The following is an 18431-nucleotide window of genomic DNA, read 5'->3' as shown; positions in this document are numbered from 1 at the left end:
TTAGCTGATGAGTCTTTCTAGACCAATGGGGTTTTCACGTTAATGTTAATAGCAGCGCTGTGGGGTATACGTGTGTGTGTGTGAGCATGTGCTATGTGTTGTATTTTAAAACAACTGCTTTTCTTGGGCAAAATTCTACAGTTTTTCTCTTCTATTTAGAAAGTTCTTCCTGCTTGGCAATATGTAGGCTTGAAACTACATTTTAAAAACATTGGTACAATTCATCTATTGGAAAATTAATATATTGTGGGGTTTTTTTTTTTTTTTTTTGGTATTCTGTGCAATAACTAAAAGGGCACATCACTAGATGTGGATGTTAAAGATGCATTCGTGAGGTGATCCTGCTTTCTTCCTATCTGTGCTGTGCAAGGTCTACACAGCAATCCAGTTCCGTCACATCGGTTTCATGGCTTCACTTAAAACTCAGATGGCTAGACGAGCAAGGCTTTCAGATCACTAGCGTATAAACAGTAAGCAGATTTCTGACACGTAAGTTATATTCGAGGAATTGCTTGTTTCAAGCAACAGATATCTTATAGAGAGAGCTTTGAACTGCATTTATTTCTAAAGCAACCAAAATTCAGTGCTACAAACAGAGGATTATAACTTCAGGAGAAGAATAAGCAGAAGGAGCAGATGAACTCTCAGGGCCATAGTCTTCCTTTGATCTTATAAAACTCCTATTGACATCTGGAGTTCCCAGTCTGGTGAGAAAATAGACTATAAACTGAATGGAACAAAGATACCAGTCCAATATTTTGGTGGAGACTTTAAAACCATAACCATACAGGGACTCTCCTGCCGTCCAGAAAAGCTGACATAAGGTATAGAATTATCCCTTATCAGATAGTTTTTAGATGGCTACTAAGAGTCTTTAAAAAAAAACAATCATTTGTATGGAAACACAATGAAATATTTTCTTTATCTAAATTAAGAAATCTCTTGTTAATGCTATTTATAATTTTTTTCTGGTTCTTATATTTTTAAAAATCTAATGTTAATGATATCAAGATTTTTTTTTCTTCTCTTTTTCCCCCAGGTCTTGTCTTAGCAACAGTGAATTCACATGGCGTAACTTAAGAAAGACAACAGAAAGCTAAAATACAGTTTGCTATTCAAAGCAAAATATGATTTAAAGCTACTTTTAAAAATAAGAGAAGGAAAATGGGATGGGGTACGGGATTGGGATTGTTTGATTTTTAAACATTATTATTGGCTAATGTTGACATATTTCCTTTGTTTCTTAGGGGGTAAAAGTGTTGTTTTTAAACTGGCAAATGCACTCTTCAGAGATCCTTTTCCATCCCATTCACAGGGGAGGTTAAAGGTTCAATTTCATGGCCTCTATGTGGGCATTTCTCTCCCTCACAGGATGCAAGAGCATTACCTGCAAGGATAGAATGCAGTTGTACAACAGACACATTCTTCTTTCTCTTGGGTTTTTTTTTCTTCTACTTTTAATGACCTTCTTATGAAATATTGGGCTGTAATATAAATTAAAAAACACGTTGGAAAGGATGTACAACCAAAGGCTGTGTATGTATATACAGTATGTTAAAAAGCCTTTATTTTTATACTTCAAATGCTCTAAATTAATAAAAAGTAATAATTATCATGTTATCTTTTATTTTTTCTTTTCAAAATGCTTTAGTGACCTAGTCTCTTGGTGCAAATAGCCCTCAGTAGTAGTTAAGAACATGTGTCATCTAGAACGGGCAGATATTTTTGTTGACTTTAGCTACTGAAGTAGCATCATTTCAGGATGCAAATATAAAATCAAGTTTGGTGATATCAGTGCCAAGGAGGTATTTCTTAGAGTGCATGTTAGTACAGGAATTTTTGGAAATGCTAAGAATGTACTTCTATTTTGAAACATTTTCCCCTTCATAGTACATATTTTAACACTACGGATAGTTGACTTCACACCTGAAGCTGTCACTTAAAACTAATAATCTGGAAATGTAGTTTTACTCTAAACATTCTTTTTAAGAATGGCAGAGGTAAGAGTTCTGAACAAAGATATCTGGATGCGGCGCCTGGGTGGCTCAGTTGGTTAAGCGACTGCCTTCGGCTCAGGTCATGATCCCGGAGTCCCGGGATCGAGTCCCACATCAGGCTCCCTGCTCAGCAGGGAGTCTGCTTCTCCCTCTGACCCTCCTCGCTCTCATGCCAATGAGAGACCAATGAGAGACTGTTTGTCTCTCATTCTCTCTCTCGCAAGTAAATAAAAAATCTTATTTAAAAAAAAAAAAAAGATATCTGGATGCAAAAACAGACAGCACAAATGGGCCCAAGGAGTGGTTCCAATTTGTGTTTTTTTTTTTTTTTTTTTAAAGATTTTATTTATTTATTTGAGCCAGAGAGAATGAGAGAGAGAGAGAGAGAGAGAGAGAGAGAGCACATGAGAGGGGGGAGGGTCGGAGGGAGAAGCAGGCTCTCCGCCGAGCAGGGAGCCCGATGCGGGACTCGATCCCGGGACTCCAGGATCATGACCTGAGCCGAAAGCAGTCGCTTAACCAACTGAGCCACCCAGGCGCCCTCCAATTTGTGTTTTAACATGAAAATATTTCAGCAACAAAAATTGTTTTCAAAGGGAATTATGTGAAGGAAATTTCATGTGTTCTATTTGCCATAAAAAACTTCACGTATCAGGATTTAAAAATATGACCTGCTTTAAACAACAGTGCAAAATATAAAGTAGCTTTGGGAAAATATAGCTGTGATAATGTATTATTACTCAAAGAACACCACCAGATTTAAATTTTAACATAAAATTCAACATTTTAAAAATGCCATTTTAGTGTACTTTTCCTTGTGCCTTTTAAATATTATTTATGGGAGAATTTAATTCCTTATAAAAACTGTTCAAATTTTGGCTTAATTTTTTTATTACTCTAAGCATTTCTTTTTTTTTTTTTTTTTTAAAGATTTTATTTATTTGAGAGAGAGAGAGAATGAGAGAGAGAGCATGAGGGGGGGAGGGTCAGAGGGAGAAGGAGACTCCCCGCTGAGCAGGGAGCCCGATGTGGGACTCGATCCCGGGACTCCAGGATCATGACCTGAGCCGAAGGCAGTCGCTTAACCAACTGAGCCACCCAGGCGCCCGACTCTAAGCATTTCTTGACCTCGTGGGAAAAAATAATTATCGATACAATGAATTTTCTTCATGAAGCAGTGTAAGAGGAATACAGATCACAAAATTTATATAGCTTTTATGAAATATATCTGATTTCTATGCTATTTTCTGTGTTCGATTTATATACCTCATTACTTCAAACTATTTTTCTTTGCACAGATTTATGGATATAGACAAAACTACAGTCTCAAATTGTGTAGAGATAATTTTTGAAGTATCAAAATAGGTTTTGTTCTTGAATAAACTGTTTCCCCTTAATAATTGTACATAATTGTATAATTATAATTTATAATCATATCAGCTGAGCTGCTAGTCTCTCCTCATGGTGTTGTAGAGCAAACATCCATGATCTCAATATCTCCTAGGCAATCACCAGTTCTCCTGAAGCCAGGAATAGGTGTATTCATAAACCAGCAGCATCACTGCACCACCTAGAAAAGAAAAGAGCTGGTTTTTATCTCAAATCCTGCAAAATAGTTTCATTTTCCCCCACTGGGTTTCTGAATCTGCGAAGTCCCACGCAGCCTATCAGGCAGGGGCTGTGTAGACTCATCAGTCCCTGGGCTCTAATACATCGATATAAAGCTATTGTGGAAAATTCTCAGAGCAAAATCAAGACCATCTTGATTCTCCAAATACATTTTTTCCCCATGAGTTTCTGTAACTTTCATCATTTCTCATCAGATTCTTTTTCAGGCACTTGTAATTTTTAAAAGTAAATAAATATAGACACATTTAGTCATGTAAGGGCATGTGGCGTTCCTGCAAACAGAAACCATTCATATTTTTCATATGTAGGCAAAGGATTTATCTTTTCCAGTCCATAATTAGCACTGTCCTAGTTGCATTCAAGAAAGAAAGCTTATCTAAGAGGGTGCTTGATAGATGAATCTGATTTTCTCTAATAGCCTTCAAACTGGATTGCAATGTGAAAAGTAGCTTCAGAATATTTAAAATATGTGTATTACAAAATATAGCTAGCTTTCAACCTCCTTTTGCTTTTATTCCTTTTATTTGCCTCAGATATGAGTGGATTGCACTTGAAAATTTGGTGGTGGGGTTTGGGTATCACAGACCAGTATTTGTCTTGAAAGGTCAACATGACTATGATACAGAAAAACAAACACCTAGGTTGCAGAATACCTGGAAATCTGGAGAGGCCTCTGCATGTGTGTTCTACCTGATGCAATAAAATGGCACATATCCCATGCTCTTTAATGTAATCTATCTATCCTCTCATGTCTGTGTGAAAAATATTACAAAATCAAAATGTGGACAAATATCCTGAGCACAACCTCAAGAAAACTTGGCTGCATGAACAGAAGATTGACTTCTGACGAGAAGAAATATAACTTGATTTTGATCTTAGTTATTTTGTACACACTGCCATGTGTGTGTTTGTGTGTTTTAATCTACAGACCACACATGTTTGTGTAACCTTATACCAAAGATAATTATCTGCCTGTAATTTTCATTTTTAACCCATGAAGATACTCTATTAGACCCCTCTGCTGCCATAACCCTCTTGGCACTCTGGCAAACAAAAAAAGACCCACTGACAGAGGGTTATTAATACCTATGTAATTGCAGTGTTTACTTTTATTAACTATTCTCAGTGTAAGACAAGAACATGCAGAATTGGTTTAGTTTTCAGCCTGGTGATATTTGGAGTTTAAACCACAGACTTCAAGAGCCTCCTTTCATGGCAGGTGACTGGTTGTGAGCAAGACAGAGCTGCCGAGGCTGTTATAAAAAGAAGATGGGATGGATGCTTCCTACAATGAAGGATGAAAATCCCAGATTTACCCTTTCTTTCACTTTTTTACTCTCTTTAAAAAAAAAAAAAAATCTTATCCTTAAGTCAAATGGCGTGCTTTTCTGTCCACCTTTCTTTCCTTTAAAGCTGCTGGGACTTGCACGTTTGCAGGACTTACATGTGAGTGGAGGCCAGGTCCCTGAAGCAGATTTCCAGTCATTCACAGTTTTGTTTAGCCTGGACAGTCCACTCACAACAACGCTTTTCATTGTATTTACCACCACAGCAACTCAGGACGCCTCATGCAAAAACATTTAAAAAGCCAACCAAACATTTGCAAGCCTCTAACAAAACTTGGGGTCAGATTATTTAAGAGTTTTGGATTAAGGTTCCAGTCAATTACTGTTTTAGGTAAACTCTCCCTGATCACCACTCTTTTCAGGCCCATCCCCTCCTGAGAAAGCTGGGTTAGGGTCATTCCTACGATTTTCTCTAATACTAGGTCTACTATCGGGGTTTTACTGTGTGGTGAAGGGAAAACACCACAAAGTCGCAGAGAGAGTTGCACAAAATCACCAATATTCTTTGTCATTGCCTTTGTTTTTACACACGGGCCAATGACTAGCAGGAGGCAAGTCTCCATCTCCAGTGTGAAGCAAATCCATGCTTAAATGCCTGGGAAGGTTGGGATAGATGGACCAAGAATTGCGGAAGTGTTTTCTAAATACATGAGAGGGTGAGCTGTCCTCTACCTCAGGATGGTAGAAGTGCTGGCGCACTGAGCTGAGGTTCGAGGACGGTGACTGTGCCCGTGTGTGAGTGTGGCAGGGCAGGAGGACCGTGGTGGTAAAAGGGAGGAAGGGAAGGGGAGAGGGGCGAGGGGCAGGGGAAGCTTCGGGAGAGGACACCGGGACACCAAAGTAGGTGAGCCTGGCTGTACTGAGACACAGGGTTGCTTCTAATCCAAGACTGTTTGCCAAGGCGGTTGGGTCTGCAGCAGTTATGCTCTTATCTATTTACACAGAGGCAGCTGACTCTCCCTGTGGGAAGAGCAGCCGGTTTTCTGTGGGCTGGCGTCTGCAGGTAAGGCCCTGAGCCAGGAGCCTCCACCATCATGCTGACAGACGCCAGGAAGGTGAGCGCCAGACTGCCCCGCTGCCACTCCCTGGGCGCTACACTCACCACAGCCCCCCCCCCCACCCCGGGGGACCGTGAAGACAAGAGGTTCTTGCGCTTTGTGGAGGCAAGTTACCCTTCTTTTTTGTTTTTGAAATGAAGTTGAGGCAGGAACAAGAATGAACTGGGGGGGGCACCAGGAGAGTTTTATGGGCTCAGTGAAAATCCTCCCCCACAGCCTCCTTGCTCACTCAAACTCCCAACGGGCTGGGGAGCCTTTCCTATTGACTTAAGCTGGGCTTTGGCTTCAACCAGCCTCGAGCAAAGTCTTAAACAGTACCTTACAAACAAAGGTGGAAAACATTTCTAACAGATGTCTTCAGTGTCTTGCACACTCATAGACAACTTTATATCCTCACGGTTTCCATCTTTGACAGTGTGATCAACATATCATGTTGCTGATCGACACAGATATGAAAAAAAGACAGCAGAACAACAAAGAAGGAAGGATAGAAGTAATAAAGACATCATTACCTGGTCCAAGCCTCATAACCTTGGGAAGCAGGCCTTTGTACAAAGCTAAAATCCTATAATAGGAAGGGAAAGAGCAACATTTTTAATTCTTAATTCTGAAACTAATTCTGAATTCTGAAAATAGAATGGACCAGCTTTATTGAGATGTTGACCCAGCATCTACAAGAAAATTTATTTGAAATCACACATATCCCAAACCAGGCAATATCTGGCTATATATTTTCTGCAGCAAACTGGACAAAGGGAAAGAGTTAATGAATTCTTTATTGCCCAAGCTATGCTGATCATGTCCAACCAGAAATATGACTTTCCTCAGCGAGATGGTTTTTGCTATGAACACAGGTCTTACTTTCAAGACAGCTATGTATATGGACAAAATGACTTTTGTAATTGAATTTAAAAGACCACAAACTCGGTCTTCACAAAAGGAAAGATGACATAGTGTAGGTCGAAATAGTAAAATATTACTTGTTTACTTGAGAATAAGATCTGAGTGAGGTGGGATGAAGAGACAGATGTAACACTTAAAAAAAAAAGACTAGCAGAAAAAAACATGTGCTTCAGATATTTGAAAGAAAGCTACTTTCACAGAACTCTCATGTTTAATTCTCCCAGGGGGCTAAAATGAGGTGACATTTTGATTAGATTTACAGTTAGAAGACAATCATCCTCCTGCCCACATGTTAACAGGGTGTATTATAGCATATTATGCAAACTGACAAGAAAAAGGTTCATCTGAGGATTCTAAGATAAACATGCAGCAGGTTGTATGATGGTGGCCCAAGGTTCTGGATGGTGTAAGAACACGTTGCCAACATTTCATCATTGTGTTATCTCACAAAGTTTGTCATTATTCTCTAGAGCTTTTCACACACACACACCCAATTTAGGAGGGCTTAATGGCTCTCAGCAAAATGGAAGTACGATATACTTTTAACAGTACTTGAGTCCTGCACATTTATTAAAATAAGAATGTTACCCTTCTTCCTGGTAGACTGTTGCCATTGTTTTAAAACAGGTTCTGTACTTGATCTCTCCAGGAACTGGTTGAGGCCCTTGAATCCTACTTTTGGCAACATCAAAAGGGATGTTAATGACTGAGGCTATTGTGCCCGAGAGAAGACCAATCCCAAATTTTCTCAAAAACTCCAAGGTTGGATCCTAAAAGAAAAGAAGAATAAAGTAACAGAAAGGGAAGCGGAAGCCCCTAAATTGGCTAAACACTATAAAGCAATATGTATTTAAGCAGAGCATTGCACTCCCCGGCACCCTCCTGTTATTCCAGCGGAACACATTAGGATTTCCTAGGCTGGAACTTGTTTTCTTGACAATCCCATTGGCTATGTTTTTACACATGGTCTAAATTGCTGAAGTACACATTTCCTCACACAGGATTTATAAACACAGTTCATAAAGAAAGACTGGTATGGCATATGGGGATGATTTGTATAATTGGGCTTCACAATGTACTTAGTATTACTGTATCAAAACAGGAGAAATCCAAGCACACTATTAGCTAATTGGCCAGAATATTTTACAAATGACAGCAACTTCCACCATGAAGCCTACTAAAATGCTCATTTGTGTGTGGACCCCCAAATGTTAAATTAAATCAAGGCTACTCTTGGTCTGCTGCTATTCCCCTCCAGGTTTTTTGCATTTATTTTCCCGTGTAGCTGATCCACTGTACTGAGAAGTGCTAGCTTCCTGTTATTAACAAACCAACTTGGGGAGTTTGCAAACCAGCCTGTGACATTCTGTGCATTATAAACAGTAGTAAGTTACTGGACTAATTGGCTGAAGAATTTACAACCTATTGTTCCTGAATCTTATTCTTCCTACATGGCAAAGGAAGAAAAGGAGAGAGAGAGACAGAGGCACAGAGAAAGAGGCAATGGGGGGGGGGGGGCGTATAGGGGAGGTGGAGGGGGAAGAGAGAGAGAGAGAAATATTTCTTTTTTCCATTTGAATTTAGGTCCTTCACTTTGGTCTGATTTGATTTTCCACCCCTCCCTCCTCTGCTTTCTGACATCAAAGTATTTAATTAGGTCTGATGTGGGAGTCACTTTCCTTCAGCCTATTTTTGTGCCCAGTGAGCTCACATTATGCTGTGTTATAATGAATTTGCTGGGAAGTTCTCATTATGTTTTCAGCCTCAGTTCTTGCCCTGAAGAGAGGTCATCCCACAAACCATAAGTTGCTGATGGAGACCACCCATCCCTCCCCCATCCCTCCCCTGCCCTTTCTTTTGGTCAATATTTCAGGAGGATCTTCACACGGGAACAATACAGGGTGGTGCCATGATACCATTTTACCCAGCAGGAGAACCTAAGTGGGGAGACATACTTGATTAAAATAAAAATAAAAAATTTAAGAAATCATGTCTGAGCATTGCATGCTTCTAGCTTCTATGGAAGAAGAAAACTTCTGGAAGCTCTGCAATTTTCAAATGAACCAAGAGCCAGATACCATCACAGAAACCCCTATGTGGCTAAATATAAAAAGTGAAGGGTTCGGTAATAATTCTTGGATCTGGGCCATACAGGTGCCGGGTAGGTTTAAAGGGATTTAAAAACCAACAGGGTGTTTCAACAGGAAAAAACAATGCAGTGATTGCAGTATGAGTGAGGTGTGTTTAAATAATTCCCCCGTCCCCCCATTTTTTCCCTCTTTTACAAGGAGAGAAAAATGCCTTTATGTTACCCTTCTCCATTATGGCCCAGAAGCAGAACCGGAGCTCAGGAGGATGGCGGGTTCACAACTGGCTCTGGTTTGTCTGACCTTGCATGAGTCACCAAATCACACAGAGCCCAGTGTCCAGAAGGGATCCGTTTAACCAGCCTTACCTTTGTACTGCATTATTTTTCTGAGAAATAAAAACAAAAATAGCAGTGAAAGTACTATGAATGTTGTATAAGCCTGGCAGAAAATGGCTAGTATTATTATGTAGCCTGTCTTCTAAAGTCTCAAAGCATCCTGTAATAAGATTCTCTTATGGGATCCCTGTGACACAGCCAAGCCCTCCTTTTTGAATTGAGGACAAGGGTGAAAATGATGACTTGTATGTACATTGTCCTCTTGGGTCGTTCAGGGGAACCCATCAAGCATGCAGCCTCTCCCATCTCCTGGTGTGGTCACTGAGGCCTAGAGTTGGAGGAGGGGTTCCCTCCTGAGACATTCGATGAGGGTCACTGTGCTTGAGACACTGCTGGATACTAAAGCTCAAGGTCTTCGGCTCATCACAGTCTTCATCAGCACAAGTATGTACTGAGCCAGGGTCTCTATACACCTCCCAGACTAATAGTAAGGTCCCATAGCGGTTCCCCAAACCAGATGTGCATCACATTCACCTGAGAGCTTTACAAAGAATGGATGCCTGGGCCCCACCTCAGGTTTCCAGATCAAAATCCCATGGGAAAGGGCCTGAAAGTTATTTGAAAAGATCTGCAGGACTTCTGAAGCTGCCGGGCTGAGGACCCATGTCCAGGCATCAGTGATTCAGATGGTCAGTTGCTACCCTTCTGGGAATTCTAGGAAGGACAAAAGTCTTCTTGGGACAGCCAGGAGGTATTCCTCACCCTCTAGTCCCTGGGCCCCCAGCCAGTTTCTTCCTTGGAGCCCATGGTCTGCTCTATGCAGCAACCCCGCCTGGGGTTGGGTGTGCCCTCTCAGCTTGCCTCTGTTGTTTTTTTTTTTTTTTTTTTTTTCTACGTGTCATCAACCATTCTCAAAATGCAGCGTCTCACACACGTCTGCCCCGTGTGCCCTCCTGGCTACGCCCACTGCTCTGGCTTTAGTTCAGGTTCCCAACACCTTACCAAGTCATGTTTGCTTTTTGCTCTCTATTGTCTTTTCACAGCGACACCAGCTCTCTTTTTGGAAAAACAGACCTGCCTGAGGTATCAAAGACCCTCAATCCTTCCCCGCTGCATGATGAGTAAAGCCAAAGCTCCTCACTTGGCCTTTGGTTTCCTTCCCACACATGTTTCCAACTTCTCTCTCTGGCCTCAAGTTCGATACCTCCACCCCACCCCTATATTATAGTCACACTTGTTAAAACATAATTATGCAAATTTAAACCAAGCACTTTTCTAAGTCTTTTCTTCAAACTACTTCCACAGCCTATAAAGTCCTTCTCCATTATAGTCACCTAACACAGTCCCACTCCTCCCTTAGGGGCCAGCTAAAAATCCCCCCTTGCCCAGGAGACTTCAATGGATCCCTGTTAAAATTAATTTCTCCCTCCTGTACTTTTGAACCTCTGTATGAACCACAATCATTGCCCTTGCCAAGGCTCACTTTGTGTTTGGTATATTTTCACATACATCTATTTTCCCTGCTGGATTGTGAGTTGGCATAGCATAGGAACATGTGTTACTCCTCTTCGTGTCATCTATTACACAGTGTACACAGTAGGTGCTAAATAAATGCCTGCTGATTGGTCTATCAATGTATTTATTTACTTTTGTAGAAACAGTGAGAATCAGGCTTTACCCTTAATCACTATTTCTCAAGACTCAGCATCTTTTAGCCTAGAAACAAACCCCTATTAGAACCTTACATTTCTATCTTTCTGCCAGGAGGCATTAACATGGGGACATGACAAGACATTGGACATTTGCAAAGTGGAGTATTTCAGGGCAAGTAAATTGAGACTCTCAGGTCACAGAGCCAGGCCTGGGCTTGCTAGATCCCATTGCTCAGTGACTCACAGAGAGAACCATGATATGGCAACCTGTGACCAGATTTTAGCAGAAGAATGTGATGGGAGTAGAGTAAGGTCTTGAACTGTTACACTTAGGGCTCTTCTTTCTTATACTTCCTGATCTTTCCTTAGTAGGGAGAGGCAGCCACTTGCCTGAAGAATGAGAGTTTATTGTAACAAGACTATGAAGAGAGAAAAAAAGGTATTATTTAGTGTTTCTGGTTATCAAATTATGCCTTTTCATGTATTACATCAGCTAATCCTCACAAACTTTGATGCAAGAATATTATTATTATTCTTGTTTTAAAAATGAGTTAACTGAAAGGTTAAGTATAAGAAGGGACTTTTTGTTACATCCACGTGAACCCAAGACTGTCTTAGGGCATAGTTTTTCTACTGATATTCCTTGCTGTCAGTGGGTGGGCTGATGGAAGAGGTGTCCTGGCACCTCCTGAAGTTGTAAGCAATGTTTCTGTGTATGTGTATATGGGCTTTTCTGTAGAGAGTGTCTATAGGTTTGATCAGGCTCATAAAAGCTTAAAAACAACTTCACAAAACTATTTCCCCTACCAATAAATTTACAAACAAGAGGGGAGTTCAGGGTTGAAAACACTGGGGCTGAAAAAAGAAAGTCCTAATTTTTACAGGGGTTATCAGGCAATTCAACTTCATGAAAAGATTTCTGCACACATTCCTGCCCTGGCATTGGGTTCTCATACCTCAACCATTTCTATGAACTCAGTGGTTCTCAAAGTGTGGTGCTGGAACCACCATCATCAGTACCATGTGGGAACTTATTAGAAATACAAATTGGGGTTCTATCCCAGGCCTACTGATGGAGATGGAGCCCAGCAATCTGTTTAAACAGTCCTCCAAATTTAGTTTGATGGATACTAAAGTCTGAGAACCCCTGGTTAACAGGAAGATTATGGTTCATCTCTTTGTATCCTTGGGTTGGTTAAGCAGCACTGGGATGCTCTGGATATGCTGGGAGGGATTTTAAAGCTTTCTTTGGGGGCGCCTGGGTGGCTCAGTCTTTAAGCGTCTGCCTTCGGCTCAGGTCATGGTCCCAGGGTCCTGGGATCGAGCCCCGCGTCGGGCTCCCTGCTTGGTGGGAAGCCTGCTTCTCCCTCTCCCACTCCCCCTGCTTGTGTTCCCTCTCTCACTGTGCCTCTCTCTGTCAAATAAATAAAAATAAAAAATAAAAAAGAAATCTTTAATAAAGCTTTCTTTGGTGGAAACAGGGCTTTGTCTCTTCAGGCTGCAGAACTAAAAGTGATGTTGTTAACTCTCATCAGCCTCTCCTACCCCTAGCCCAGTCCAGAGCAAGAATGCACACTTGTGAGGTTTTGGGTATGAGTGATACCTGTCACCTAATCTGAATGGGTCATTCTGTACCAGCTATCAGTGAATCACTCCAGCATTTCTGTCAATAATGATAACAACACATCACAATGAAATTAATAGCAAAAGTAAATAGAAACAAAATATATATTTTATAATATTTATATTATTTTTCATAACTTTCATTATGAGAAATAATGATACTATTAATAATACTTATTGCCAGACACCATCTTACATGCAAAAATATATACAGAACATGTATATTATATAAGAACCCTATGGATTAGGTATGTAACACCATTTTACAGATAAGGACACATGACTGAGAAAGTTAAGTCAGTTAAGTCCAGGATCACACTGCTTATAAGAGGTGGAGCCTGGACTTGAACTCAGGTTCTTCTGATTTGCAACCATATGCTCATAACCATTATATGATATTGTTTCTATCCATCATTCATGTTTTGTTTATTCATTCAACAAACATTTATTGGATGTCTATATATGCCTAGTCCTACACTGGGTGCTAGAGTTGAATGTGGAGGTAAATGATCCAGAGAGGGATTGGGGTGGGTGTATTATTAAGTATCACAGTACAATGTGATAAGTAATGAAGTGGGGGTGTGAACAAAGTGCAAGGGAAACATGCAGTAGGGAGAAGGAAGTTACTCCTGGGCTTTCACTATCAAAGTCCTGTGATATAGTACCTAGCTTCTCTGCCTCTTAAAAACTTAGTCACTTCCTGATCTATGTGTCCAATACCCCAATTTCTTTAGGGAGGCCCAAAAAACTGGTATCTTTCTTGCCCGTCTTGGAGTTCTGACAGGTCCAGTGCAATCTAGCTACCTGGGGGAGAAATGAGGTGTCATAGCCCTCTTGTTGCTCAGCAGAGAGGGAGCAGACAAAAATGGCAGCTGCCTGCTTCTCCCTGAGGAAACTACATACTATTAAACAACCAACTGAGGGGCACCTGTGTAGCTCAGTTGATTAAGCATCTGCCTTTGGCTCGGGCCATGATCTCAGGGTCCTGGGATCGAGCCCTGTGTTGTTGGGCTCCCTGCTCAGTGGGAAGTCTGCTTCTTCCTCTCCCTCTGCCCCTCCTCCTGCTTGTGCTCTCTCTCTCTCTCTCAAATAAATAAAATCTTTAAAAAAAGAAAAGAAATAAACAACTAATTGGTCAAAAGGAAATTAGAAAATACCTTCAGACAAATATAAATGAAAAGACAATATAGATTAAATGAAAATACAAAACCTATGGGATGCAGTTAAAGAAGTATTCAGAGGTAATTTTATAGTGAAAAACACCTACATTAAAAAATATCTCAAATAAACAACCTAATTTTACAGCTTGAGGAGCTAGAAAAAAAGAAGAAAAGTCAGTCCAAAATTAGCAGAAGGAAGGTAATAATAAAGATTAAAGCAGGGATAAATAGAGACTAGAAAAATTAAAAAAAAAATCAATGACATTGAGTTCATTTTTTTGAAAAGATAAAAATGACAAACCCTTAGCAAGACTAAGATAAAAAGAGAGGACTCAAATACAACAGAAATGAAAGAAGAGACATTACAATTGACATCACAGAACTAAAAAGGAATGAGACTACTAAGAATAATTATATGTCAACAAACTGGACAACCTAGAAAAAATGGATTAGTTCCTAGAAACATACAACCTACCAAGACTAAATCATGAAGAAATAGAAAGTTTGAATAAACTTATAACTAGTATGGAGATTTAATCAGCAATCAAGAACCTCACAACAAAGGAAAGCCCAGGACCAGATGGTTTCACATTGTTGCTATCAAATACATAAAGAATTAAAGAAGACACAAACAAATACAGACATCCCATGTTCATGGATTGAAATAATTAGTATTGTTAAAATTTCCATAATACCCAAAGTGATCTACAGATTCAATGCAATCCTTATAAAAATCCAATGGCATTCTTCATAGAAATACAAAAAAATTCTACAATTCGTATGAAATCACAGAAGACTACAAATAGTCAAATCAATCCTAAGAAAGAAGAATAAAGCTGGAGGAATCACACTTCCTAATTCAAAGTATATCACAAAGCTATAGTAATAAAAACAGTATGGGGCAGGCATAAAGACAGACATAGACCAGTGGGACATAACAGTGAGCCCAGAAATAAATCCAAGCATATATGGCTGACTAATATTCAACAAGGGTGCCAAGCCAATCGGGGAAGAATAGTCTTTTTTTTTTTTTTTAAAGATTTTATTTATTTATTTGTGTGAGAGAGAATGAGAGAGAGCACATGAGAGGGGGGAGGGTCAGAGGGAGAAGCAGACTCCCCACCGAGCAGGGAGCCCGATGTGGGACTCGATCCAGGGACTCCGGGATCATGACCTGAGCCGAAGGCAGTCGCTTAACCAACTGAGCCACCCAGGCGCCCCGGGAAAGAATAGTCTTTGATGGTGCTGGAGAACCTGAAAATCCACAGGCAGAGGAATGAAATTGAACCCATATATTATACCATACACAAAAATAAATTCAAAATGGATCAAAGACTTAAATTTGAGACCTGAAACCACAAAACTCTTAGAAGAAAACATATGAGAAAAGCTTCATGACATTGGTATTAGCAATGACTTGATACCAAAAGCACAGGCAACAAAACCAAAAATAGACAAATAGGATTATGTCAAACTAAAAAGCTTCTAGAGGAAGCTTCTAGAGGGAGCCCAACAACACAGGGCAAAGGAAACAAAAGAGTAAAAAGGCAACCTATGGAATGGGAGAAAATATTTGGAAACCATGTATCTGATAAGGAGTTCATATATAAAATATATAAGGAACTCCTACAACTCAATACCAAGAAAACTAATAACCTGATTAAAAAATGGGCAGGGGCACCTGGGTGGCTCAGTCAGTTAAGCGTCTGACTCTTGATTTGGCTCAGGTCATGATCTCAGGGTTGTGGGATAGAGCCCTGAGTTGGGTTCTGTGCTAGGCATGGAGCCTGCTTAAGATTCTCTCTCTCCTTCTCCTCTGTACCTCCCCCCACCACCCCCTGCACACGTACACACTCTCTCTCAAAAATAAAATAAAATAAAATAAATTTAAAAAAAGAATGGGCAAAGGACTTGAATAGACATTCTTCCAAAGAAGACATACAAATGGCCAATAGGTATGCGAAGAAATGCTCAACATCACTAATTATCTGGGAAATGTAGATCAAAACCACAATGAGACATCACTTCATATCTGTCAGAATGGCTATTATCAAAAAATAAAAGGCAGCAAGTGTTGGCAAGGATGGGGAGAAATTGGAATCCTCATACACTGTTGGTGGAGGTTCGAAATGGTGTAGCCTTTATGGAAAACACTATAGAGTTCTTCCAAAATTAAAAATACAACTATGATATGTCCTAGCAATCTAACTTTTGGATATTTATCCAACGGAACTGAAATCAGGATGTCAAAGAGATATCACTGTTATGTTCATGGCAGCACTATTCACAATAACCAAAATTTGGAAACAACCTAAATGTCATTGACAGAAGAAGAGATAAAGCAAATGTGGCCTATGCATACAATGAAATACTCTTCGCCTTTACAAAGGACACTTTGCAGTATGTGACAACATGGATGAAAGTTGAGGATGCTATGTTAAGTGAAATGAGCCAGTCACAGAAAGACAAATACTTCATGATTTCACTTATATGAGGTACCTAAAATAGTCAAATTCATAGAACTGAAGAGTGCAATGGTGGTTGCCAAGGGCTTGGGGGACGGGGAAATGGGGAGTTACTAATCAAGTTTCAGTTAAGCAAGATGAATAAGCTCTAGAGATCTGCTTTACAACATTGTACCTATAGTCAACAATAATGTATTGTGCACTTAAAAATTAGCTGAGGGTAGATCTTATGTTAAGTGTTCTTACCATAATAAAATAAAAATGAAAAAAATTTGAGGGAAAAATATGTCATTTAGCCTAAGTAAAATATTTAGGGTGGATCACACCTTAATTGTGTAAATGGATATTAATGTTGATGAAAAATCTATCTTGTTATTAAAAATTTCCAACTTACTCCCATAATTTGTTCCAACTGTCATCAATCAGGAAAATGCCTGTGTTCCTAACCCACATTCCTCACGCATAAGCCTAAACTATTTTACTCCAATATTTTGCTCAATTGCAAGGGCAATCAACTGTCACCATTCTTGATGTAATTCATCATGATTTAAAAACCGTTATTGAACTAATCTTTTCTTCCTCATGCTTAAAAACACAGTTCCTTTAAAATATTTACTTATAAGTAGTATGTATTATTTCCCCATCCACAGATGAGTTTTACTCTTTTCCTCTAAATATTTTCCAATTTTTCTTATAAAATATGGTACTTTAAACTGGAGCTAAGTAGCCTGAAACGTTAATGTATATTACGTGCATTGACCTTATTCTGTGATAGCAATACAAAAGCCAATATTCATAGTTTTAAAAAATTATTTAATTCCCCTGCAAACATTTTCAAGGCTGATGTTAACATTTCATCTCACAAATGAGAAAACAGAGACAGAGAAAATGCATAACTTGCCAAAGAGACATGGCTAACTAGGTAAGAACCAGAATTTGGAATTAATACCAGGTCTCTTACTAGAACTCTCTGGCTGTTTCCATCACACTGCGATCCTGTGTGAGTGCGGAGCTGCATAGATGTGTTTACCAGTCCCTCTTTAGGAAGATCAATGAGTTTCCCTGACAGGACATATTATTTATAGGCTCTCCACAGCTTAACGAGAAACACTAATAAGTGATCCCAAAACACTGGTGGCCATGATGTTCCACAACCTTTAAAAAGTCAACAGAAGGTACCAAGTCATCAGAAATGAGATCATATGACTCAAAATCAACATACTACATATTTGTAACTAATTTAACCATCGCATGCAAACATTATATTCACAGCTAAAGGCAGTACCAGTAATTTAAGGCAATGGCACTTAAGAAGTTAATATGCAGAGAGGCAAAATGTCTTGATCAAAAGAATCATATGCCTCTCCTTTTACCTTCCCTGGCATGGGCTTTGATGTCTTGCTTAGTGACTGGCCAGCTGGCTGCTAGCTTGATAAACAGAGAACCTTTGCACATCTCACAGGCCTTTGTGATTAGGGTCTGGCGTCCTTAAGGAGACATTCCACAGAGAGACATGCCAGAAGGAGGGGGTAAGGAAGATGGGGGAAGGAAGATTTGCTAGCTAGTGAGGACTAGGGGTGGTGAGGGAGACTGGCCAGGAAGCGTGTTGCTCCCCACAAAGCAACGTTGAGCAGAGTGTAGCAATAGGCTTTTCACTTCAAGGAGCTCAGCACGAATATTCACATTAAAGCCTAGTCACAGAATCGTCCTACCTCATCAGCCAAAATTAAATTTCCTTTGCTCCCTGCAATTCACGTACCCTTTAATTTCTCCTGGTATCACACTGCATCTGAGATCCTCTCTGACTAGTTTTGACCTAACTTGAAGTCAGTATACCCTGGCTGTCTTAGACAGTCTTCAGTAAACACAGGGAGAGGAATGTTCTCCATTCAGGATTGGCCTTGGTTGATGCTAGAATGGATTTATTGTTGCTTGTCAAAAATTGCTAAAATAAGTTTGCCATTTGAAGAACTAAAATTATTATTCAGAAGGGACTGAAAGAGATTGCTATAAATTGCTTTGGGTAAGACAAAGACAATATGACAGTCCTACAAAAAGTCACATGATTTTCAGGGTATCACAAATTACTTCTTGACAGAACTCTATTATTCTGCTTCCTCTTCCCCCAAGTAGGCTAATAAACTGTTTGATGGTGAGCACGTCACGACCATAA

At 39.8% G+C, this 18431-nt stretch overlaps 1 protein-coding gene across 1 annotated transcript in view; it reads right to left on the bottom strand.

Annotated features, from left to right (window-relative positions):
- Nucleotides 1-3505: 3505 nt before the first annotated feature.
- Nucleotides 3506-18431, bottom strand: part of SLC25A21 (solute carrier family 25 member 21) — a 223463-nt gene continuing 208537 nt past the window's right edge. The window contains exons 9-11 of the mRNA XM_044918276.1: nt 7522-7703; nt 6543-6595; nt 3506-3567 (exon numbers count right to left, since the gene is read on the bottom strand). Of these exons, the coding sequence (XP_044774211.1) occupies nt 3506-3567; nt 6543-6595; nt 7522-7703 (297 nt within the window). The remainder of the gene's footprint in view (nt 3568-6542; nt 6596-7521; nt 7704-18431) is intronic.

Source organism: Neomonachus schauinslandi, chromosome 9, assembly GCF_002201575.2.
Source record: "Neomonachus schauinslandi chromosome 9, ASM220157v2, whole genome shotgun sequence".
In the NCBI taxonomy this organism is placed as follows: domain Eukaryota; kingdom Metazoa; phylum Chordata; class Mammalia; order Carnivora; family Phocidae; genus Neomonachus; species Neomonachus schauinslandi.
The sequence above is the reverse complement of the archived record's forward strand: the minus strand, read 5'-3'. Positions and strand labels throughout refer to the sequence as shown.